The sequence below is a fragment of the Ciona intestinalis genome, chromosome 4 (assembly GCF_000224145.3).
Source record: "Ciona intestinalis chromosome 4, KH, whole genome shotgun sequence".
In the NCBI taxonomy this organism is placed as follows: domain Eukaryota; kingdom Metazoa; phylum Chordata; class Ascidiacea; order Phlebobranchia; family Cionidae; genus Ciona; species Ciona intestinalis.
In genome coordinates this window covers 189304-215856 of record NC_020169.2, presented here as the reverse complement: position 1 = coordinate 215856, position 26553 = coordinate 189304, and the positions used below count along the sequence as shown (strand labels likewise).

The 26553-nt window shown below is 32.2% G+C and overlaps 2 protein-coding genes across 8 annotated transcripts; both read right to left on the bottom strand.

Moving 5' to 3' along the window:
* Positions 1 to 813: 813 nt before the first annotated feature.
* LOC100175712 (chondroitin sulfate proteoglycan 4) lies at positions 814 to 24327 on the bottom strand. Of its 7 annotated transcripts, XM_009860099.3 has the most exons (42): positions 24154 to 24327; positions 23740 to 23903; positions 23208 to 23421; positions 22737 to 22877; positions 21062 to 21230; positions 20070 to 20192; positions 19015 to 19100; positions 18546 to 18687; positions 18103 to 18259; positions 17343 to 17696; positions 16621 to 17071; positions 16116 to 16261; positions 15704 to 15849; positions 15216 to 15455; positions 14449 to 14659; positions 14290 to 14391; positions 13883 to 13995; positions 13490 to 13626; positions 13251 to 13438; positions 12887 to 13001; positions 12148 to 12298; positions 11499 to 11679; positions 10892 to 11120; positions 10537 to 10708; positions 10094 to 10454; positions 9684 to 9882; positions 9049 to 9170; positions 8621 to 8774; positions 8018 to 8112; positions 7799 to 7955; positions 7531 to 7636; positions 7062 to 7203; positions 6549 to 6686; positions 5804 to 6035; positions 5466 to 5551; positions 5230 to 5406; positions 4700 to 4874; positions 4283 to 4450; positions 4015 to 4147; positions 3287 to 3372; positions 2477 to 2655; positions 814 to 2140 (listed from the first exon to the last, which is right to left on the bottom strand). In XM_009860099.3, exons 1-42 carry the CDS (start codon positions 24230 to 24232, stop codon positions 1505 to 1507), a joined length of 7557 nt encoding a protein of 2518 aa, XP_009858401.2. In that variant the 5' UTR covers positions 24233 to 24327; the 3' UTR covers positions 814 to 1504. The 7 variants fall into 7 exon arrangements, 6 of the variants coding, with proteins under 6 accessions (XP_009858401.2, XP_026689932.1, XP_026689935.1 ...); XM_026834132.1 differs by lacking the exon at positions 4015 to 4147 and having other exon boundaries at positions 1824 to 2140; XM_026834131.1 differs by lacking the exons at positions 23208 to 23421; positions 23740 to 23903; positions 24154 to 24327 and adding an exon at positions 21355 to 21486.
* LOC100181243 (small nuclear ribonucleoprotein F) lies at positions 24323 to 24843 on the bottom strand. The gene has a single exon (XM_002123989.5). The coding sequence runs from the start codon at positions 24799 to 24801 to the stop codon at positions 24538 to 24540; it is 264 nt and encodes an 87-aa protein (XP_002124025.1). The 5' UTR covers positions 24802 to 24843; the 3' UTR covers positions 24323 to 24537.
* Between the last annotated feature and the right edge of the window lie 1710 nt (positions 24844 to 26553).

Below are 26553 nucleotides of genomic sequence, written 5' to 3'. Positions count from 1 at the left end.
TCATGTTGTGACTGTACTTTTTTATGTAACGGTTATACAAGCAAATCAAACATAAAGGCATGGCAGGAAAAGAAATCTCATGTATTTATCAACTAAAACAAAGGTGTGCACATTTCGAAACAGTCGGTTGATCATTAGTCAACAGGTCAAGGCACGGAGAGTTCGTGGTTAAAGGGAACAAGAAATGTTTTTAGACATTTACTTTTAAAGATTTACTACAAAGTCACATACCTTATAAAAACTATATATTATAGTATAAAAGTACACATAGTTACGTAAACCATTTTTAAACGACTCATTCATTTGCAAATCTGTACGTGAAACGACCGCACCTTTAACGATACATGCCTTGCATGTGCGTATAACATGCATGTAAGGCAGAGACTGGCACGATCATTAGTTATTTAATGTTTACTTAATTGTTTCACCACTATACAATCATTGACTAGCATTTTACGTTTATTTTATTACTCACATTCAACCTGCAAGTGCTCATCTGCGCAACAGAATAAAGCTTCCGACAATGTATAAAGTATGGTGGGGGAAGATGGGACACTTTTTAATTTTTTGTCCTATTTTCTAGCAAACAACGAACATTCAAATAATTATAACACCATATCCCTAAGACTCCCATAGACCGTCGTTAATTGTTTAAAATACGATAAGAATTTTAATTATTATGTGCTAAAGGTGTCCCATCTCCCCCCACAGTACTGTCCTTACAATAACACTCAAAAGGTTGTGAACCACTGTGGTAGACGAAACAGCGGTTGAAAAGTACTGGTTTATAGTACAAGGCATAAACTTGTTAACTTGTGCCTGAAAATTAGTTTATTAAACTCGTAAAATTAAAATGAAGTTTATCATATATTTACAGAAAGCCTAAATTAAAAACACACAACCACACACATGCTGAAATTTCATTTCAAAAAATATAAAAAAAGACACCGAATTAAACATGCCTAACTTAAACATTAATAAAAACATGCGACATTTGACAGGTTTGTGCAATGTAAACCTTGCCTTAAAAATAATGAAGGGACAGTCTCGTTTATATAATATAGTTATTACACTTCTAAGGTTGCTAGTGCACCAATACTGCTTGTTCTAAATAACATATTGCAGTAAGTTATACTAGTAAACCCTGATTGTCTGTTTGGGCAGATTGTAATAATATACTTTAAATATTGATAATGCAAGAAAGGGAAAACTATATGATGTAAGATAACACAGTCTGTTAGTGCATATCAGTATAGGTAAAATTGTCATTGAAGTATGTATAAAAATATACGATTTACATCGAATGCAAATACAAAATAAGGGCTAATAAAATTATATATATTAGTTTATTTATGCAGAAAAAACATAATATTATACAGGAGGTAAAAAGTATAGAAAAAGTCTATTCTACTCTGTAGGTAGGGTATAGGTGGCCTACAGCCTGGTACGCAATGGAACCTGGGACTTAGGCCAGAGTTAGCCAAAAACCATCAAAATGGAGAATTCAGACCCAATATTGTTTGACTTGAGAAGCAGGTGTACTAAATCCTCGTGCGCTGTGAGGTATGTGTAAAGATCCCAACGATGATGTCATGCTTTGTTTATGCTGATAATTATCATCATTTGATAACATGCTATCATCAGATGAATACATATCTTGCATATCTGTGTCTGTATCAACAGCTGATTCAGTTGTAAGTTTTCCCCCAATATAAACATCTCTGTTTGACAACACACCATGTGCTAATAAACTTTCATGCGGCATCGAGTTTGATAAATGATCTTCATAATAACCCTGTCCTATTACATCACTGTTTGTATTGTTGGGTAACTTGGTGATAGGAGTAACCACCACTTCTGCTGTTGGACATTTTGCAGACTTTACCAATCCAGGACATGATGTAACTTTTACACAAGTTGTGGCATCTATAGATAATTGTGATGGTTGCGGTGGTGGCTGTGCAGTTTGCTGTGATGGATTCAACGTACTTTCTTCCCCTTTTACAAATGCCGGCCCTTTTTTGGAATTTAAACGACGACAACACACAACAAGTGCAATTATCAGAATAAACAGGACTAAACATACTCCAATAATTAAAGGAATCAGCCATGAAATTCTGCTGTCATCTTCCATAACAACCTGTAACATTTGCATGGTTGTTAATACACAGAACATATTTTTCCAATACTTCAACGATGAAGCTAGTTTAAAACCCCAAAAAGCAGAAAAACTTAATAACAGAAATACTAACGAATGAAACTAGCTTATCTTGGTGGGGCATATACCATGAATGTACTATATCTTGCCCAACACATACAGCCACAGTGTTGGCACCGACACGTGTTAAACTGTAATAGGTAAAGGATAAAAAAGACACACATATAAATGTACACGCCATAAATAAGAGTCTGTTTATAATAACAGGTTCGTTAAAACAAATGGCAAGAAAGCGCTGCATCTACTTTTAAAACTAACCTTATGCATAGAACTAAGTGTAGATGGAGTAGTAGCTTGTTCCTGTTGGGTGGTGGTGGTGGTGGTGGTGGTGGTGGTGGTGGTAGAAACTGGTTGATTGGTTGTAGGAGAACTTGTAAGACTTGTGTGAGCAACAGTTTGTGCATCAGTTGTTCTTGTTTCTGGGGTAGTGGGTGTTTCTGAATTGATATATTATGATTAATGTTTATACTCGAATGACAACTCAGTTATAACGCATGTGTCATAATGTTCACCATGTGTGGTGGCTTCGTACACCATGCACATTTACCACTGGCCCTGTGGGCTATGGCATAATGGTCAGTGTGCAAGCAACTATCTCAGAAAATACGGGTTCGAGGCTGCTACTATTATCTGCATATGTATTCTTAAGTAACTTAATGAAAAAATTGTGTTCTCTTAAAAAATTGTGTTAATTGTCAGTTATATATTTAAAAAATAAATCTTCAAGCACCAAGTTACAAATGATGTGAATTAAGTCAGAATTGAGCAAGAGGTACATAAAACAGAACACCGTGTTTCATGACTACGTTGTCCTGCTGCATAAGGATAAATAAGTTGTATTTATTCATTCAGTTACTAAGTATGTAACTTTCTTATTGATTGTTTTTTATTCAAAGTTAGGTCAACCAACTAGTCACTAGAGTTTTAACACTGGTGTTTTATTGCACACCACATGTGCTAGTTTCATACACTTTTCGACAACTAGTTGTAAAATTGGTTTAATTACCCAGTTATAAACTTGCTTAAGCACAATTTATGACCACAATAATAACTCAACGATAAAATCACCTTCAAGCAAAGTTTCATTCTTAGATGTGATTGTAAATACAAATTGTGCAGTAGCTGGCTGAACTGAACCATCTTCGACTTGTAATCTAAACATATCAAATAATTGCAGCTCAAATATATGTTTTAAAATTCAAAACATTTCACTTACAAACCGATGTTACGTTTAGATCTTAAAGCCATAAATTAGAAGCCAACAATTCAAAGTTGAGACTTTTTTAACTCTAACTAACATTGTGTACAACACGCTGCAGAAAAAGCATTACATAAATTCCTGCTTGATTTTCGTTTTACGTTTATCATTTTACATGTTCGTTTAATGGGAATGGGCTTTAGTTAAACAAGCAACATTTCTAATTTTGTTGTGTGGGCTAGATGCGGTTGTTTGATGATCCAACTCTTACAATAGTAACTATTAGAGGATACACAGTTTCTAACTTAACTTTTCATATAATACAATTAAGTATAGTTTATGAATCACTCAACGAAAAAGTATTTTCTAACTTTAGTTTCATGCAAATATTTATGCCATTTTTCATTACTTGAAGTACTTGTTATTAAATCAGTAAAGCAATCCAATAAAAATCTAACAAGCTTATTTTGAAGCAATCATTCTGTTCGACTTCAGTTGGTGTTTCAAACCACAGTAAACTGGTGTAACATGCATCATAGGGATGTAATGGCTATTTTTTGTTTAAGAGTTAAAAACTCAAAAATTAAAACAACTTAACCTGTATTGAAATTTATCTTTTAGGGTGGTGTTAGATTGGACATTGTCAGTATTAATAACCACATGACCAGCAACTATATCATTGTGTGTAAAAGTTAAATATGATGTTGAACGTCGGCTACGTCTTGTTGAATCTAAATTAATAATAGAAACTAAATTAATATAATATTATTTCATTATTTAAACACAAATTTTCTATTCAGATCATCTTTCAGGAGAGTTGTGTTACAGGTTTGCCACACTTGGTAGCAACAGTTAGTACAACCAACCTCCATATGATGTGTATTGATTTACAACATTGACATCTATAGTAGAGAATCTCGGTGGTTGAGTAACCTCATAAAATGGAAGTGAATGTGTGGTGTTAGCAAGTTGACTTGCGTCCAACACATCCAATGTTATCACTTTGTTGTCGCCAGCGGTAACTTTAAAACTTCCTGAATACATAAATGGAATGTGTTTATAATTTAAAAAGATTCTTGTTTCTTGTGTAAAAAGAAAATTAAGTCAACATTATACTTTGCACTTAGGAAAGGAGATTATATTTGAAGAAAAAGCAAACACAGTTTTTTTTCAAAAAAATATACCTTTTTTGCAACCTTTATGTTGTTTTTTTTTACCGTTGAATATTAAACTAAAAACACTACAGGTGCTTTTTGGGCTAACCTATATTTATGTTAACTTACCCATAGTTACAAGTGGTGTGACAACTATACTGAGTGTGCAGCTAACATTTAAAGAACTGATTCTACTATTATTGTATATCATCATGATTATCATATCATCTTTCTCATAAGAAACATCATTCATGAAAAACATTACATGAGCAGTAGAAATATTAGACATTTTGAACTCGGTGATCTGATCAAAAAAAGAATATATTGACTTATAGCAACAACTTTACCACTATTTACAATAGCAAAACACTATTTTGTCGATATGTGTAATTGGGACAATATTGTAGTGACTGCAACCCAATGTGGTCACTGATAGGCTGCTCAAACTGTTTTACAAACAAAACGTAAATAAATCTTTACCAAAGTTACATACTTGGTAACTCACAAGGGAACAAGAGTTATAAGCCACAGTATATGGGGCAAAGTATCTCTTCTGTGTATTGACTATCGGTTGCCCCCTCTTCACAATAACAAGAATAATAAATGGATAATGTTTATTTCTAACTAGTAAGTAGTAACATATAACAAGAGTTAGATACCTCATGATTATCCATCATCAGCACACCACTTTGTGGTGGTTCCACAACTACAAATTGCACAAACTCAAAATCTCCATTAGTTGTTGCATTTATAATTTGTGATGTGATAGGGGCATTTAGTGTACCTTGTTCCAACATCAGTGTGGATATGCTCATATTTATCACAACTGGCACAATCTAAATTATTTAAATACATTAACAGGTGATAAAAGTAAGTTGCAGGTTGCAGCTATTACCTTAATCCTGAATAAAGTATAAGAAGGTCTATGGAATCCATCACTTAAACTAAAGTAAAATGCATCCGTCAATACACCATCGTGACCTGTGAAAGTAAAAACGTTATATTTTATTTATTCGAGCTTAAAACAAAAATCAAAGCAATTCAAACCAGACAACATTAAAGCCTTCCCCAAACATTTTATTACACTTAACCCTTTGGTTAGATAAGGCGTTCCTACCACAAGGTACATAATTGTCAGTAGTTTGGTTATTACTCTCTGGCCTTAAAGAGTCAGCATAAAATTGCCAGCTATATTATACCAGTATACCATAATTTGATTACAGTTAAATATACCTGGTTGTAAAGACTTGGCAGCAATTTCATTTTGTTTAAACAATATTCTACCATGATTAACATCATCTTGTGTGAAGGAATCAATGTTAGTAGTAGCAGTATCACCAACATACATGACTTGTCCATATGTTGGTGGTCGTATAATAACATACGTTATATCACTTGGTGGATTATCAATATCTTTTGCGACTAAATTATCTCGACCTAAAGCTTTAACAAAACCTTGTACAACCTGCAGATAGGTTTGGTAGCATTATTTTATATTTAATAGATACCAGAGATACTTTTTCAGTATAAAGATAAATAATGTTGGACTCATCTTTGTATGAAGATGCCGTTACCAGTCACAAAATTCATACACAGTGTATTGGGTGAATACTAACTTTGTAAAGTATGTTTATTTAACAATATAGCACTGGTCTGTGGTACACTATTGAATGCCTTCGAAGATAAATAAGACACTTTGTACAAAGTAAGTACTTATGAAATCAACAGAACAATATTCAATTAAAACATAGGTGCTTGTAATTGAAGCAACACCATCCGGAACATTTGTGAAAAAGCCATTTTTCTAGATAGATCCCACACTACTAAAATTGAATCAGTAAAAATTTGAAAAATTATTTATTGGTAAAATAACATTTAAAAAGAAACCTAAAACAAATCATTAAAAATGTAGTAAAGCAGTGTAACCTAACTAGTTTTGTGTAAAAACATGACTTGATAGCAACACAAAAATACATACCTGCATAAAAGGAGCTTTGGTGATAATTTCTGGTGGATTGTCATTGACTGGCATGATCGCAATATTAAACTCATCATATAATTGAATGCCACAATGTTTACCACTTTTCAATAAATAAGCTGTGAAACTGAATTTGTCCTGTAGTTTAAACATCTCAGGTTAGTAACTATTATAGGATATACAGTTTTATAGAATTAGACATACATGTACAATTTTAAACATGTGGGACACATTGTGCCTTAGTTAGGCAACTCATAACAAAGGAGACAGTTTGTACACTATGTGCTGAAAGCTATATGCTGCCACCACTGTGTACATGTGCATTCTTGACTAAGATATAAAAATATTGCTCCCACTCAGTGTCCAATTACTCATAAAGTTATGTACATGGTAACATGTAAGCAGGGTGTGGTACAATACAACCATGTTTTAAGTCTTATAGCTGCACTTGCACTTGAAGATAAATAAGTAAAACTCCTTAATTTACTGAAGGAAAAAATAATAAAATCTTACATGAAAATGTTCGCTGTCATCATGTGAATATGTAACAACATGTTTAGATAAATCTTCATGTGTGAATGATATGTTCACTTCAGTTATTCTTTCATTATTAACATTGATTGTGCCATACATGGGTAAAGATAGGACCTTGTACCTAATATGTTGTATAGTTATTCAGTTTAAGTACAACAAACATACAATGCTTCCACAAATATATATACACATACTTACGATAAAGCAGCATTATGATAAAAATACAAAAGTTTAACAAAATGCAGCTTAATTTTCGATCTTTATAGTTTTAGTTTAAACATTATTTTACTAGTTATCTGGACAATATTAACATTTTACCTGTTACTCTCCTTGGTGAATCATAGCGTTATCACTGTTTCACCCATTACATTTATGTTGTCATTTTATGCATAAAACAGCTAAATTTTAGTAGAACAACCAATTAAGAAAACATTGTTCAAAATTTTACCTTAATTTATATTGATTTTTCTTGTTGTTTATTTGATTGAATAAATTCCGTGCATCTAAATTATGTGAAGTCAAATCCACATGACCACCTTCCAGTACACTGGCACCTTATAATTTAGTAATTATCTAATTGTTAATGCTTCTTTTATTACAAAACACTGCTTATTTGACACAAGTTATACCAAACACATGCTGTTTCATGGTTTCTGTAGTGTGGAATGATATCTAAGTTTCTATAAACATAAACATATTTTGTAAACAGCGCTAACCTTTATTAATCTGTATGGGGCTTTTCATATTAGCAAGTTGATAAGCGTCATAAGATATGTTGAATAACAGTTCAATATTTTTGATATTTCTTGCTGGCTGTGAGGATGCCTTTATCTCTACTGTATCTACTACACTCCATGTATTCAATGTAGTAGTCTGTAATATAAATTAAAGTTATAGCATGCATACATGCTACGGTGTGTATACAGTAGGCTTACCTGTTGATACATGATTAGGTTCATGTTTATGTCTTGTTGTGTGAAAGTAGTTACTTCAACTAAATTAGGTAAATGATTGCTGTCTGTTGTAGGGCCTAGCAACAACATGATGTTAAAATTTATAAACTCACTGTCCACTTATGGATGAAAAAGTGTTCATTTATTTTCAGGGTTGAAACAAATAAGCTATAAACCTGGTGTCTTGCTTCATACACCTAATGTATGTTCACAAGTTATCACATATTAGATTTGTGATAAAATAGAATTTTATTTTTAAAATTCAATATAGATTGGGTTGGAGCAGCTGTTGCTAAGGACTCCCACACCCACAATGTTAGCAAACTTTGTTCCCCAGGTTATATAACAAACAAAACCAGTAACCGAAAAGCCACAAAAAAATAAAAACCATTCTTTTTCTATTATTACATGAATGGCTTTTAAATGCATATATATTGATTTTTTTCATCATGAAATAATTTCATATCTTTAAAAATACCCATAGGTTTTGTACATTTTTATAATGTTACTTTCTATGCTAAGAGGTAAATAGAAATATCCACCACATACACAAAGCTATAAAGGTGTATTCAATATTTCACAAACCTGTTGTGTTTTGCATATGATTAATGACTTTAAGTATTCTTCCCATGTTGGGTAGTCTCGTAATATTAAAAGTGACCATACGATCGTTTGAATTATCATTTGTAAGCCCATGTAACACACTTGAAGATACTTCACTTGTGGTGTTTGGGAAAATCTGAATTAGACAGTAAAATTTAACATAGAGAATATCTCGAACTTGTTAAACCAGACTTTGATAACTTGATTTCTGATTCTACCAACAAACTATTTTATAGTATCATTATACATGTCTCTTAAATATAGACCAAGCATTTAATTCAATTACTTATTTGATTAATTTACACATTTCACTTTTTACATTTCTATTAAATCTTTTTCTGTTTACCAGGCCAGATTATCAAAAATAATTTCCCAACAAAACCAGATAAGCAAGAAAGTAGTTTATCCACCTGCATTTTCAATTCCCCAGTGATACTGATAACAAGAGGTTGAGCCTGAATAACAAATATATGTTTCACGTCATAGTTAAGACCATCATTTACTTGGAAAGTGAAGCCACCCGTATAAGCACCTGGAATAACAAAAGGAGGCGATATAAACAACATTTTTACTTGGTAGTAAACTTTCTAAAATATCATTAAAATAACCATATTCCTCTCTGTATTAGGATAATAGGATATACTAGCTAAGATAAAAATAACATGCAAGTAACTGTCTTCCCCAATGTAGACTTTTAGGTGCTTAATGATTGATACTATTTCAGTTTTTTTGCTATAATTTTTTTTAAATAGTAGGGTGGGAGAAGATGGGATACCTTTAGTACATAAAATCTAAATAGCTGTATCAGGTTGTAAACAATTAACAACAGTCTATGAGAGTCGTGGGGATACGGGTTTATAGTTTTTTGAATATTTTTTGTTTCTACCAAATAGAATGAGAAGTTGCCCCATTTTTCCCTACCCTACTACATCATTTTAATGAGTGAATGGCACACTTGGTACAATTTGTTTCAGAAGCCAAAGTCTAATTGTTCTCATTAAAAATCCAATGATTTTCACAGTGCTGTTTGTTGGAAATACTACACCTGTATGTACGAAATAAAGTTGTTCATTATCAATATGAGCTTGTGTGAAGTTAACAACAGGTTGGTATGGTTTGGTTATCAGTGATAAATATCCATTATGAGGGGGTAGAATGTTATAAAATAAATACGCAGATGGTGTATCCAGATCTAATGCAGCTAGATGATTGTTAGTTAACAGCGAAGTTGAGTTCACCCACACCTGTTGAACAAATAATACAAGTTTGTTAAACCACCAAATATGCCAAATGTAGCACATATATACTGTGAGCAGTAACAAACATACACATTGCCACAAAACACATTCAGTTTGTTAAATATTGGATACTAATATGGCATTTATGTTAACTATTTGATTATTCCGCATTTTTAGGCAATAAGTGACTGAGCATACAGTATAGAAATATATATACCTGCATTCCAGTATTATTAACAACCCAGGGTGTTTGATCATTATCAGGTATGATTGAGATGTAAGTGGTAACCACGTGACTCTTTCTTGTTCCATCTGATAAGGATGCTTGTAACTGATATTTATCCAAGATTGTATCGCTACCATCATGTACATAATACACAAACTCAGCCACAACTAATCGTAGTGAAAATTGTTGCAGGGCGATACCAGCATTACGTGTAGATTCAAGCTGACCATGCATTGGTTGCATGACAACATCAATATTAATATCATTGCTAATAAAATGCTGATTATCCACAGAAAGATAGTCTTCGATTAAAATTCCCGACATGCCTTCATCAACAGAGAAATTGCCACTTCTAAAAATCAGGAAAATTCTAGTTTAAAAATTAAACAGAAAAATTTAATTTTAAACTAAAATAATTAAACAAAAATACAAACCTTAATGGAATTGCATATGGTATAATATCTATGCTCATAACAACATTAGTAAGGCTGAGAATTCCATTAGTAACAGTAAATATGATTCTATCCATAGGATTTTCTTGATAAGAAATATTCTTGTTTTGCTGGTATCTTACAAAACCATGATTTATATCCCATTGACTGAAGCCTAAATAATAAAACAAAGCAAAAATATCATTAAAATACATTCTCAACTAAAACCAATAATCCAACAAGAGTAGAACTTCATAAAACTGTTGTTATTTTAAATTTTCATCAAAATAGAAAGTGTAACATCAATTCACAGACACAAGTTAAAAGAAAAAAACGCTGGTTTAGTTTAAGCACGTACTTGATGCATTTAAAGTCAGATTGTTGTTATTCTGATTTACAACCAAAATCCCAACCACAGGAGAACTTGTAACTTGAAATATTAATTCCTTTGTTCTCACAGCAGAGTGGGCAGCACGTAAATCTGATCGCTTAATCTGAACAACCCCTCCTTCCTCAACAATTAATACTTCGTTCTTTTTAATCACTGGTGGGCGCTGTTGACTTGCAGTAAATATGCGGATAGCTACCTAAACAGTAGAAATAATAATTAATACACTAACACTAGTTATTTTATCTACTCTAGTTAGCAAAAAATGGTTAAATAAACAGAAGTGTAATGGATGAAATGGTAATACTGCTTTGTTCAACCAAAGACAGTAACGGGTGAAATAACATGGTGACTCCATCAAATAATATGGAAAACAATTAAAACAAAATAAAATATAAAGACTGGTCTATATTTAATTTTTCTGTGCGTTATATTGTTATTTAGTTTCATATTTCTGCTGACAAACAAATGTAATTTAGGTTAAAAAAGTATGAATATTCAATTAACCACTGTATTGTATTTTACATGTTCATGGTAATTGGAATAATGTAGAAAAACCGCGCTGTGGTATTCTTACATTTCCATTTGTAGTAGCTGCACCAACTTGAACAGAGAATCCAAATCTGTCTTTACCATTTGATGAGCCATCATGTGCGTATATAACTTTCCCTTCATTAATATCATGCTGTGTGAAAGTATTAGTAGACATGCCTGGTGTTGTAACAATTATTTTTCCATGTTTTGCTGCCTCTGTTATTCTAAAAGAAAAAATATTTAATTAGGAAAAATAAAAATAATGAAAAATTTATGAGAACTGTACGATTTTCCACATTTTTCAAACATTAATGATGATTACTTTATCCATGTTTTTATTCAGTATTACTACGTGTTTATTTAGTATGTGTTACAAACCCGTTTATATGAGTTTGCCAAATGTTGGGAAATTGTTTTTGCAATAACCTACTTTCTACTTAAGATACACACTTGTATGTTGAATCCCCAGACTGGCAGTTTAAGTAAAAATTGTGTTTTAATTTTTAAACCCAACCAACAATTTAACCTTTCCTTTTATTAAAATATATATTAATGTAACTAACAAGGAATAAACATGAACAAATTTCTGACTAGATTGATATGGTACATTCATAGATGCTAAAGGAATATGATTTTTTTATAAAAATAAACTAAGTAAAAAACAAATCAAATTAACTATAACACATTTATACCTGTATATAATATGAGATGGCTGAGAATCCACATTGTTTCTGGTATTTATATTAACAGATGATACTGTTGTATTTTCCGATTTTTTTGCCAACAATTGCGTGTTGTTTGTGATGTGTACAAAGGCAGGTGATGCTATGACAACAAACAGGCCTAAAAGGTAGGTTAAGGTGAAAATGACTAAATATTTTATTATACATAATACAGTTAACACTGATTTTATTTTGGATTTGGCATAATGAATTCTTTTTGGTTTTACAATTAAACATAGTTACTTTTTATGCTGACTTAGCAGTTTCGCTCCTACTAGTTAATTGAAGACTTTTTCGTATTAAAATGTTATTTTTGTCACACTGTTACTAACTACTATACTATTTTCTTCAGAAAATAAAGTTTAAAAAAGTGTCAGCATAATGTGGTGACGCCACTATGTTCAATCAAAAAAATTAAAGTATAATAAAGTTTATATATATACATTTTATTTTTTTATATATTTATAAAGAACAAAGAGGAAGCATTTACTAACCAAATCAGAAAAAAAAAATTCTTTAGTAGTTTAGAATCTTAAAACAATCGAAGTTTAGTGACTTATTTTCTAATGGGAAATCTCATGCATTGTCGCACATTCGAATTATTTTTCAGAAACTGTTATTTTTTTAAAATGGACCTTACCCATAAAGAATAAAAAAAAACATAAAAAATCGCCCCTTTATGAGAGGTAGGAAGAATCAGACTTTCCACCTGTTGCAAAATGTTTTCCATCTTTCACCCAAAAAACAAAACGACCAAAATCTCGACCGCGATGGCGGAACAAAACTTGGTTTGAAACGATATCCCTTTGTGTGAACTCAAATATCTGAAGAAACATTTTCATGAATGAAACAAAAGTTAGAGAAAGCACAAACAGTGGTAAGAATGCTGACATTTTAATTATAGGATACATGATTCAAGAAACAATGTTTCCACTAGTGCGTGTAGTTTTATTCCTAAACAAAACACTTAATAATAAAGTTACACATTAAAGTTATAAGCAACTTCTAAAGTTGTATGCCACACAAGGATAATAAGCAACATGCAGTGAAAAATTATGAAAACAAGTATTAACCTTTTTTCTGGATGTAGCGTTAACAATATCACCATTTGATATCCCTCGACGAACATACTTCAAATCAAGATCATTATCAGTAAGATCTGGATCGTGATACCAAATATCGTAACTAGTAATCAACCTCTCAAAGTGTCTCAAAATATCAAATGGCTTGTTTATCATTCTTACCGGTGAATTATCATTTACTGTGAAAAATATGGTTAAAGTTGCGTTTCTTATTTAATGTAAATACATACTAAGTGATATGGAAATGTTAAATACTTCATTCCTGGTAACATTTTCAACTGAACTTAGTTTTTCTGGCAGTTCACCATCAAAGAAAGGTTGAACAGTAAAATGAAAGAAGTCGCTCGCAAATTCACTGCCATCATGTCTAAACAATCAAAGAAATTATTGGAAAACTAAATCTATAATTGTTTTTTACTAAGTAAAAAACAGTTGCTTTTGAATATTTATTTTGAATATAAACTAGAAAACAGCTATTTTATTAAATTTATTTTAGCAACGCATTTATAAATGGCTCTTTCGAAATTCTAATACATATAAGGCATTGGTATGGGAAGAGCGAGCTATATAATGCTGACATCAAGTTACATCAATTTAATTCAAGCCTTAGTTGGAAAAGTTACCTGTATTTCAATCGCCGATCTATTATATCTCTTGTGGTAAAACTTGTAACATTTATACGCAGACTGCTTGGAGAGTTGAGTAAAAGTGAACCATGTGTTGGGCCTTGATAAACCTGTACAAGTGAAGGTTATAGACTTATGGAAACAATAAATCACAAACGTATCATAAATACTACTTATTGATTTGGACTGCCAACTGGTACAAAAATGTTTGGCGTTTAATCTTATATACGTGGAATCATCATTAGGGTAGTTCAAAAACTTCTGACATTATTTTTAGTTGGTGTATTTTATTGTACGCTTATTAAACGTTTTTGACATGAGGTTTTTAAGTTGCCATAGCTTCACAATTATATAAACCTACTATTTGGAGGAATTGCTAAAATTAAGAGGCAGCCTAAACATACCACAAATGCAAACTGATGGTGTAGTAATGTTTCAGCAAAAAGTAAATCCCTATTTATTGTCTGTTCACCTCCCTCATCTATTTGTAATACATTTGAAGTAATCTGTAATACAACAAATGGTTAATGATGATCACAGACACCTTTTTAACTAATTATTACCTTGACAGACTTTGTATCTGGTATATATGTTATATTAAAAGTTATTGGTAAGGAATTGTATCTGCCACGGACAATAGCATGAAGCTCAAAATGATCAAAAAGGTGTTCCTGCGAGTTGATATGCCTTGAATATAATTCATAATGTAGTTGACCTTGCGTCACCTCACCCAATGTAAAGTAGTCACCGTAAGATAGAGTTAAACCAGTGTCTCTGAAAAAAAACAAGTAGATAACAAATGTTTCCCTATGGGTTTGTGAATTTGTGATTAATTGGGTAAGAACGTTTTAATTGTTACAATACAGTGAAATCTCCAAACCAGCATTTATGCGTTAAAAGGCAATTAAAAGATAACTCAAAAAGGAAATAACTTTATATTAGGATGGGGAAAGATGAAACACCTTGTTATTCCATTTTCTCGTCCCATTTGGTAGTACTAGTAGACAAAAAACATTCAAAAAATTTCAAAACCCATAGGGAATCCATAGACCGTCGTTGATTGTTTAAAACGCGATCAGGGTATTTGAATATTACGAGCTGAAGGTGTCCCATCTTCCCCCACAGTACTATATAAACAAAGTTACGGGTGCTTGGGATAATTATGACAGCCCAATTTTTGAAACAGAGGTGGCATCATATGTTGAAGAACCAACAGCTTTCCCCTTCTGTCTCAGTGTTTAAAGACTATCAGTGTAACTGCACTTTAACAGTGTCACCCAAGATTTGGAGATTATAACATATCACTAAACAATATTATCAAAACACTTACCCATACACTAGACTACCATATGACAAATCACTTTGCAAAACAAACTGTATTTCCTCATTGGACACATCATGTATACCAGACAAACTAACATTCAACAAATTAGTTGTTAATAAAAACCCAGTGTTGCCTTCATCAATAACCACTGCAGTAGTGGTAATAGTAACAACAACTTTTATTAAGGTGATGTTAAACACTTTAGTGTCGCTAGTAACTCCAGCAGCTGAGACAGTGTATAAAAACCTACATGAAAGAAACAGAAATATTAAGAAAATATAACTACTAACAAGCCTTCCAGTGGTTAGAGCAATTTATATCAAATTTATAAAATAATATTTCAACCTGGTATCTTACATTAGGAAAGCTAAACTTTCAGTTTTGCTACTAATATGTGAAATAACATGTACCTTATGCAACGTCTTAAAATTTAGAACAAAATCGGATAAAAGCTTGACCAACAGTTCTACCATAGCATGAAAATATATAATGACCTGTCTAAGGTGTCCGTCATGTCTGTATTCGGAAACTCAACATTAAGATAGCGAACACGACTACTTTTGAGATCAGATTGTGTAAAATGTGAAGCAAAATTCCACACAAGATGAGTAAGATCATCAGTTTTGTCGCCACTAAGTATCTAATAGTTATATATAAATAAAGTTTAACAGTGAAAAACCTTATAAAAAAAGCCAAAAATTTAAAGGCATAAATTTATATCTCGAAAGGATAGCTGATCATTCAGTTGGTAGAATTAAGACAGTCATCCAGCAAACAAATTAAGTGACCTAAAAGCTAAAGGCTAGTAGGCAACCCAGAGAAATAAATGAATTTGTAACTTAAATTTAAGAATCTGCACAGAAGTACAATTAACACAAAGTATATTAACATGCAAATGTAACTAACCTGGATTTGTCCATATGTCGGACTGGTTACAATGTTATAGTTGATTTCCACTTCAGATTTGCCAGCATTTGTTGAAACATTTAGATGACTAAGAGTTAAAACTTTAGACTCTCCTTCAACTAATGCAATACCAGTGTTTCTAAATACTGTCAATCAAAATATTGAATGTAAAAAATACACTAAACAATCATGACTATTGCACCCAATGCTTATAATCCAACTACATAATAGTAAAACGTATATACAATAATAAGTATAGAAGCTTTGTTTACTATCAAACAACATCACACATAAGAACTTAACAATTTCATACCAGTTTTTAACATTCTTTTTAACAGTGTTTTAACTTAAACAGTCAAAAGATTTTGTGAACTATGGTAGGTCTAGTAGGTACCTAACCACAGAGCAACGCACTTTAGAAAAATACTTTGAGATTGAGAATTAACTTGAAGGTAATATATTTTCCCAAGTTAGACATGGTTAGGTTTTTAGTTTTTAGGCTGACCTGAAATTGTTAAAGGTCTTGCCGAAACCCTCAGTACAGAAGTAGTAGTGCTCAGTAAAAATGTTGAATTTTTGTTGGAAACTTGTATAAGCAATCTTATTCGATCTGGACCACCAGCGTGGACAAAATATATTTGACCTTGGTCCAAATCCTGTTGTGTGAACTGTTCGATTGGCCGACCAGTGCTCATACGATTTTCAATGTATAATCCACTCCCAATAACCACCATATGATATATTATGTCCGCAGGCTTGCTGTCATGGTCTGTAGCTTTTAAGATTGCACCAGGTAGTGGAGTTTTTGAATGTTTTATCGGTGTGAAAGTATAGTCAGGTGGTATTGTAAGCACCGGAGCATCATTTACTGGTTGAATTTCAATGTAAAGTGAATATTGGGTAGAATTATCAACTATGTCATGCTCAACTGAGCACAGATGATATTTCTTTAAATCCTAAAAAATATGTTTGTTTTTTTATATTTTAAAATAGAAGAAAAAATGAAATAGCAATGATACAATATGATATCTTTTTTAAAAAAAGAGCATTTTAACCATTAAATATTTAAAACAATTGATAAAAATGCTTTGACAAACAAAATTTTAAAGTAATCCCAGAACAAAATATTTCACATCCAAACAAAATTAAAACAGGTTTCTTAACCTTTTGTCAACCACCCATTCAAAGTGTAAACCAAAAGTTAAGATCTAACTTAAAAATATTTACCTTCAAAGTTGTATTCAAACCAACTGTACCCACTGTAAAGTTGAAATGATCTAGTAAAGTTTCTGAACCATCATGAACATAAACAACACTTCCTTCTTGAATATCTTGCATTGGAATTGCATTTCCAGGTTGTAAAATATTTCCATGTTTAAATAATTTTCCATGATGTGGTGGAACAGTGAGATTAAACGTTAAGAAATTGAACACATTGTTATTTCTTATTCTTTTATTGCTGTTGCTAAGCAATTGAAGTTGGATAAGATCTTGCGAAATATTAGAAGTGCCACCTTCAAATAAGCTCATGTTGTGTATGGTCTGTTTATAGCATATGGATTGATATAGTCTGTCTATGCCCTGAAATTTAAAAAGTTGTTGGTCTTATTACTAACACAACATGTTGCTATATCCTAAAAAAGGTTTAAAAACATTAATGAAAGCTAACAATTTAACGAATTTGACAGCGAGATTTTTTTAAAAGTTTTTAACTTTTGACCAGGTCTCACTTAATTGGATTTTGCATGCAAAGCATAGCAGCTAGACCAGGAGTTCTTAGTGCCATCTGGTGTGCAGTGCAATCAAGGGATAAAGCTATCAATCATACCTGATAATTCTATTTTATTCAAGCTAAAATACAAAGCTGACAATTAAAAACCACATTTCCAACAAAACAATTAAAGCACAACTTTTCTAACCTTTAACCTAGAACCTAACCCATTATTTTTGACAGCCTTGTATTGTTGGTTTCCCAAAATATACTTACCAATGTTTTTTGTTTGTGTTCTGGTTTTGAAGGTGATGGAACAATAACAAAGGTTGGTATTGCAGGTAGTTCAGGTTGTGTGTATAACAAGGAGCTATTTAGTGAACAACCAACACTCACAGCATTTGTTGTCAAGTAATCCTTAGCTGTCTTTCTCCTTTAAATGACAGAAATAAAATGAATATGTAAATTTTAAGCTTTAATTTATCCATACCATCAATCAAGGGAGGGGAACTTTAAGCAAGTTTTTATTTACGAATAGCTTTTAGTTTGAACGAATTGTCGGTGACCAATGGGTTTAACTTGGAGCAATTACTACTAAACGTCTTGCATAAAAACTCCAGCCAGAAAAAGGAGCTTCGACCATTTTGACATATGCCCTAAGCCCCTAACTAACCACTGCTAGAACATTACACAATAAAAATGGAAAACAAATATCTTACATCATATTAACTCTGACACTTTTTATACAACCAGGAAATGAAGCCAAGTTCATTCCAGTGAACAAAGCTCTGTGTTTAATCACACTATCCACACCAGCTATGTACAGAGGTCCATTTAAGCCCATCATGTTCAATAAGTTATCTGCAGTACACAAAGTGATGATAATAATTCATATGCTCCGAGGCGGGGAACTCAGAGACAGACTTAATACAAGAATGTTCAGTTGGGTATTATAAAGGGAGGGTCCATATACATCTTCCCTGTTTATAAGTTATAAGCATGTAACTTTGTGGGTGATGATATTGTTTTTTTTTATACGGATATGGATGACAATTTAACCCAAGGGTGTCCACTGGTTTTAGCAATATCTATTAAAGGACATACAGCCAACACTTAACACTTTACCATTATGCTATTTTGCAGGTTTAAAAAAAAAGTTCAAGAAGGCAAAGCATTTAAAAGTTTTACCTGTACTAGAATGCTCTTGGCCCAGTAAAATTTTAGTTCTGTTTGTATCAACTCGAATTTCAATCAAACTCAATGTAATTTTTAATCTGCGAAAAATTAAAACTCAAAAATAAAATTCATACAACAAAAAGAGAGCGGAGCTATAACTGATAGGCACATATTTTACAATGGTCAGTATTTAAGATTTAACTTAATTTAAGGAACCGTGCAACACCAACATAAGCAAAAGACAGTGCCAAAAAACTGCTAGGTGACATAAAAGTGCAGTACACAAAAAATATAATAACTGTTGGACGAAAAAAGATTCATAGGACACAAACATCTATTGGTGTAATGGTTTGGCAATTATGTGGGAATGCGCATACACGCAAATGGAATAGTTCAGATGTATCTTACCGCATTAATTATTGCGTAAAACAGCGACATTCATTTATCAACTTGGCTTACCGCAACACATTAATTATTTGCTCAACAACTATCAACTACCCATGTTTCGCAATATTTTTTTCTGACGCACAACTGCAATCAATTAAAGAAAATCTGAAAAAATTGCTGTAATAAATATTTTTGTATTGCGCGATTGTCTGGTCTATCCACGATTCCTTTTTTTGATTGGGCTATTAGAGCAGTTGTAAAATGGGTGTCATTGCCAAGTATGAATTACTTTACTTGCAACTTACTTTATCCATGCCTGGCCGGAAAACGACAGTCGTTATAACGATGTTCATACACTTCACGCCAGCTTACGAGTAACCAAGTATGTTACTTTGTGGGTGATTATTTTTTGTGGAAATTTTTAATTTTTTTATGTGTGCCTGATAATTTGGATAACCCTTTAGTGACCACTAAGTTGGAGCAATTGCCAACAAGTGTCTTGCCCAAGAACACATATGCCCGCAATGGTAGCAGGAGCAAGCGGTGATTGTGTATTAAATAAAATAAGATTAGCGAATTTGAAAATTGGAAGGAATGTCGCACTTCCACACGCTAGTGTATACATGACTAACAAAAGCAACAAGGAAAATTAAACACGACTACAATAAAAATAAAGTCACCTTAATCTGTGCCACTTCCCATCATTAACAAACTGATTTGATTGAAGACCAAACACACCTTCACCTGTATTTAGCGAAACGCCAATTCTACCATTGGACATTTCTATTCCAACAAACTCATGCCTGAAAAAAAAGATTTAGGAAGTAATTCAAATTAGAAAGCAAGAATTACAAAGCCTATTTCTTAATTTGGACAACCCTACATATTTACAATATATTCTATATTATATAAAAAATATATATATATATACATAAAAGTAAGATATCAGTTTAATTTGATGAACATGATTAAGAACATACATATATATACATTTGTCATTTGGTAAACAGCGGAAATTTTAAATTTTGCATATTAATTTTAATCAAGATCTTTTACAAACACAAATGATGCATGAAGGAGTGGAGTGAAAAAAACATGCTTGGGTAAATAACAAGGCCGTATATATATATATAGGTGTTATTTTTGGTGGGATTTTTTTCCTTTTTTTTTGTATGACTCATAACTTAGACAAATAGACAACCCATTAGTGACCACTGGATTAGAGCAAATGACCAACGTACGCTGTGTTATCACAGGTGCTTTTAATAAACTTATCGCAACTGCTTTAAATAAACACACGACAACATACTACGTCGAGAAACTAGAAACAGTAATTTTTTTTGTTGCACAGCTGATTTTTTACTCCAGCAGTTGGATTTGCTTTTCTGACAGAGTAACATTACAAACTTGATTATGGTGTGGGATACCAAGTTTCCAAAAAAAATGTTTAAATGCTATGAAGCCCTTTTTAAACATTAAATATTGACAGATAATTCTTTTCTCTTTCCAATAAAACCAACTGTAAGAGTTTCCCCCTACTTTTTGTGAACACCTGCTTCAGAATGCATATTTGCATTACTCATCCCCAAAGGGTTTTTCTTTTTATAGCTGGGTCACTACTTCTTTTTATAGCTGGTTCACTAGGTGGTAGGAAATGTAAAAGAGCACTCACTCCTCAGAACCAGAGTTAAATAAAATAAGTCCATGTTTTCCTCTGGTTTTAATCTGACATTCAAACATAGCTTTGTTAGATCTGGTCCATTGCGGTAGAGATAGGAAAGCATTGGATGAAGTGAATGACAACGGTTCATTCGGACGCGCTCGAAAAATTTTAGAACAACCTATAAAACATACAGATTTATTGAATGACAACGTATAGGCTTGCCTATATAATACAGGAGATCAAAGATCTAATACATGAGCACGGTATAAACTAATTAACATAGTAATAATTAACCCTTTTACCACAATGGCCAACTGAGCTCGATTAAAAACTTTTATTGCATCCCCACTTAAATGGAAATAGTTTGATTCATCCATGAATTGATGTGAGGATTCCTTATCTCACCAACACGTGGCCTCCCAAATTTCCAGACACTATAAGCGGGTTTATTTTTTTAATAATAGATATAGGATACTAATACTATATACACCTTTTATTTATATTTGCACACTAACGTAAACAAAGCCAAAAGTTACCGATTACTGTGTTACCAACAAGTTCCCGATGCATGGCAGTTTACTTGACTCGCAAGCAGTATAATTGTTAATTACTCATTAATTGGACGATTTTATGCACTATGGTTTATAAAACTAAGCTTAGTTAAAATTAATGTACCAAATACACTCGATTAATCAATGTTAAAGTACATTTTAAGTACGAATTAGTGCGTAATCGCTAATTTTCAAAACAAGAGTGAGATAGTGTGTTTTGTCACCCCAGTTTTACAAGTCACTATAGTTTTTAACCTGCTGTTAAGTATCTATAGAAACAATCAGACCCAAACCCTACTCTATTCATACTATTCAATGAAGTTTATTTATGTTTTAAGCTGTGATTGTAAATGCATTTTAATCACGTCATCCCAGATTTTGTTAAAATGTGATTCACGATGCCAATCGTAAATCACCGTTTTGCTTTGTGCAATGGTAGAGTTCTTGGGTATTACCATGCAATAAGGAGGTTGTACCTATTGATTTATTCAATACGCTGTAATCAAACAATAACAGCATGTTATACTTTTTGGTATATACAAATGAGTTTCATAGTGAACTATTTAATGCAAATAATTGTTTACATCTGTGAGCTGAACCAGGTCACATATATTGTGGCTTTGTGAACCCGGCTTTGAAAATAGAGAATTGCTTGTCACCTCAGTATTGCTGAATTGACACCTATGCCAACTTATATAAATGCTTCTTTATTTGTTATGGTATCCAAAATACTAATAGCCTATATGTGTGCAGTTACGTAATAAATGTGTAATAAGCTAATATAGACAAACACTTTATGTATTCTTTGTCGAACTTGTGTTTTTTTCATTACAACTCCATTGTATTGCACTGGTTTGGTTTTAATAAGGATTCAAAATTGCTCTTAATAGGTTTATTTGACATATAATAGCAGTGGCATCAATTTTATAAAAATGTAGGGGTTGCGATATTAAAACGTATTAGCTAGAAGTCGGTTTGTAAAACACGTAAAATGCGTTGTAGTAAAAGTGCTAATTATTACTATGTTTAAACCGTGCTCATCCATTAGATCTATGATCTTTTGTATTAGGTTTAATTTATAAGTACCTAATAAACTAGCAACTACTGTAGCACATGAAATTACTAATACTAACCTGCATACACATTATGAACAATTTTATGGTTGTGAACATTCATAATGGGATCTAATACATCAACACCATTATACAAGGCACTGAGAATACAACCACGAAAAAATGGTTGCTCTGGTACAAGTGCAGCACCTATGTTGGAATCTAAAACATGTATATGTCAGTTAGGTAACAATAGGTTCTGGTCATTGATATATTTTAATAATTTTAGTGCACTGGCTAATTTTACAACATAAGTTTCATGAATTGAATATATATATATATATATATATATATATATATATGGGTAATATTTTTTTTATTTTGAGTGCGACTTGACAAATCTGTTTTTTCCTTGTTTATAGACGCTCATAGAACATTTTGCAACAACCCTAGTCCCTACTTATATTTGTGCTAGCTATTTGTGTTTCTTATTTTATGATACACCTGTCATACTATTATTAATGATTTAATAACTTATTCCACACGGCTTACCATATCCACCTAAGAAAACTCCAAGATCAATATTCAAATAATCTTCAGTGTTATTCAATGAAAGAGATTTTGTGAGAACATTCTTTCTATTAACATCAACATTGATTGTTTTATCAACACGTATCAATTGAACTTCATGCCAGAGTAAGTTGTTGTATTTTACTCCAGCAGGAGTCCAAAATATTTCTTCTTTTTGTCCAGTCTTAATTCGTATCTAAAAACACACAGCAACTTATGTAACATAATATTTAATAAGACGCTCAAAGGTCTTTTTATTGTTAACAATCAAAACTATGTCATCATCATTCATCAACCTTCAGGGTTAAGTTCAAAGGTACAGAGTCAAAAGTTGGACAGCCGATTTTTTATCTTATGGATCAAATCCATGTAGTATGACATCCCAGGCATACAAAAAAACAGATTTAGGTAATATATATTTCTTTTTTTACATTCGTTTTAACAATAAATAAATACAAACAATTTAACATAATTTACTACTTATACAAATTTTGTGGTCTCACATATTACATACTTCTAGTCTGCCTTTTCTCAGACATACAATCAAATAATCTGTTTGTCCAGCAGCAATTAAAATAACACCATTCAACGCCCTTGTTTGAAATTGCAATGATAACGTAGTATCAGCAGAGTTGTCAGATAGGCGTTCGAACAAAAAGCTGTTTCCATAAAACGAAGCTGCAATATACAACTAGTCTGGTCAAACAACACTTTAAAACATGTAAAGAAATAAATATTGCCCAAAGAGTTTTAAACTTAAAATTTGCATGGCAGCTATAGTTTTAATATATATAAAACATTTATGAATTTCATAAGTTACAAATATACACTTCTTTCATTATTTTCTGGTCTACATAAATCAGCGGGTAAGAGAGAAAACGTCCATATGCCAAAATCTAAATAGCATTGTATATATATATATATATACCTGAATATGATGATGCAGTTGAGAAGATTATTGGGCACATCAAACAAACCAAAACACCTAACACGCCATTGATTGACATTACGTTTCTTTCTTTCACTTTTTACAGGTCAAAAAAATTTTTAATTCTAACCAAACATTTTACTGTCTTAGCCAAGTCCAAATCCTTAAATCTTACAAAACATTTTATTTTCATAAAGTTACAACTTAATGTTTGAAATTGTCAGTAATAAAAATTGGCAGAATTAATGACAAACTGCTTATTTAGCAGCTGTTACAAAACTAAATAACATTGCGCATTAAAAAAAGAGTTCGTTATGGGGGCTAAGTTGGGTAAATACGCAATGAATTTGATTCTAAAACCAAGTCCAGATGTTAAAGAATAGTTTATTCCTTCATTTCACCATCTTCATCTTCTTCCTCAACACCTTTGATGTAAAGAACATTATTACAACGAATCAAAATTTCACCCAGATGCCCTGACAAGGCCCCTTCCACAAATTCTTCAGTATTTGCAAGCTGCATATTCATATAACCATCAACAGATACTAGATATCCTTTGTATTCCATCCCCCACTTCAGTTTTACAAGAACTGGTTTCCCGGTTAAACCATTTAGAAAGGGCTTTGGGTTCATTGGTAAGGTAGACATGGTTGTTTTTCAGTGCTTTGATAACTACAAAACCTAGATTTGTAATCTGACGATCAAAAATTAGATATCAAAGCAAAGTTATTGTTGTATATCTTGAAACTAAATGTAACCACACGGTAACACGATAGCTATATCATATTAATATCATATATATGGCCTATATAAAGCGTTTGTTTGCCCGGGTGGTATATTGCCGCAATCTGTCTCATTTTATTAATCTCCATTTGCTTTGTGGACATGCACATAATGATACAAAGCACTTAATTGTTCATACGAATATATATACAAACGAAAAACAAGCCCTCCTGTCCGACCATAGAGGTTTCACTCATGCTGGCTTTTTTACAAGGTGCCAATTTGAACTCTCGAGTGACAGCGTGTGTTTATATACCATGGGCACGTCATTTTAAGAGAATGAATGAATGAAATTTATTTCGTCTCTTCGGTCACGATAACGAAGAAACAAGAGAGTTGATAAAAAGCGAAAAGACGGTTAGTAACGGTCAGAGTCGTATAAACACCGAGTAGTCCAACTGCCGTCTATGTGTGTCCAAAATAGAGCAAAAGTGGTGACTTTGACAATGGGTAAACGAACTTGTTAAGTTTTGTTTGTGTTTTCCTATTGTGGGAAGCAGAGCCATAGAAGTACCGAGTAGTCCAACCCATTGTTACGTAAAACACAAATTGAACGTCAATTTGGGTCCAAAATAACACAGTAGGTATAGGGAAAATGTATGTTTTTCGGTAAATTCAGAAAAACTGGGGCCTAAAAACAAATTTAAAGGTTGAAAAATGTGAAAAACATGTGTTATTTGTTTTCTGTGTCAAAAAAAGTTAAAAATTAGGATTAGAAGCGGTTGATTTGCGACATTTTAGTCATTTAATGCGGCTAAATTTATACATTTTTTCTAAAAAATGTTTGGTAAGGTAAATAGAAGCTGTTTTACACCTTCCCACAATAGGAAAACACAAACAAAACTTAACAAGTTCGTTTAAACCCATTGTCAAAGTCACCACTTAGGGCAAGAAAGTAGTAGGGCAAGAAAAAGATTGTTTAGAGTTAGAATTTTCAAAGCGTACAGTATTATTTCGTGTTATTTACGTATATTCCTATTTATAAATACACTTAATATTCAAAATTAACAATGATTTTAAACTGTCCCGTCTTATCCTGGGTCTTTGCGAATTTGTAAAATTTCACTTGTTGTGCGGAAAGTTAAATAACTCCTCGTGTGATTTATTATATTTTATTAAACTGATGTCAATTGATAAAGGAATTATAGTACTAATTCGTGGTATTACCAAAAAACCGTCATCTGTTTTGATTTTGGAAATATTTGGCAATATGTGCTTAAGTGTCCTATCTTCCCCCATTGTACTATACACAGTTTTATGAAATGATAGAATATTGCATCATTCATTCTTGCAGAAAATAACTTTGTTCATCTGAACCCATCTTACACAAACGTTCTATCGATTTCTCGGTTTTCATCTAATAACTTCCGCCTTTTCGACTATGACTGCCTGGCAGTTTCAGCATCGACAATGCTGGCTGTCAATCATGTTTTTAGTCAGAACCGGGAAAACCAAAATGAACGTTTCTCTGAGATCGATTCCAATGAACAAACTTGTTTTCGACGAGATTGGATGATGCAATAAACAATTGCCTCAGCATAATACTGTGCTTGTCGCGCATTATTAAAGCGTATACTTTCTATTTTTGGATAATGAGGCACATTAACACCTGATTTG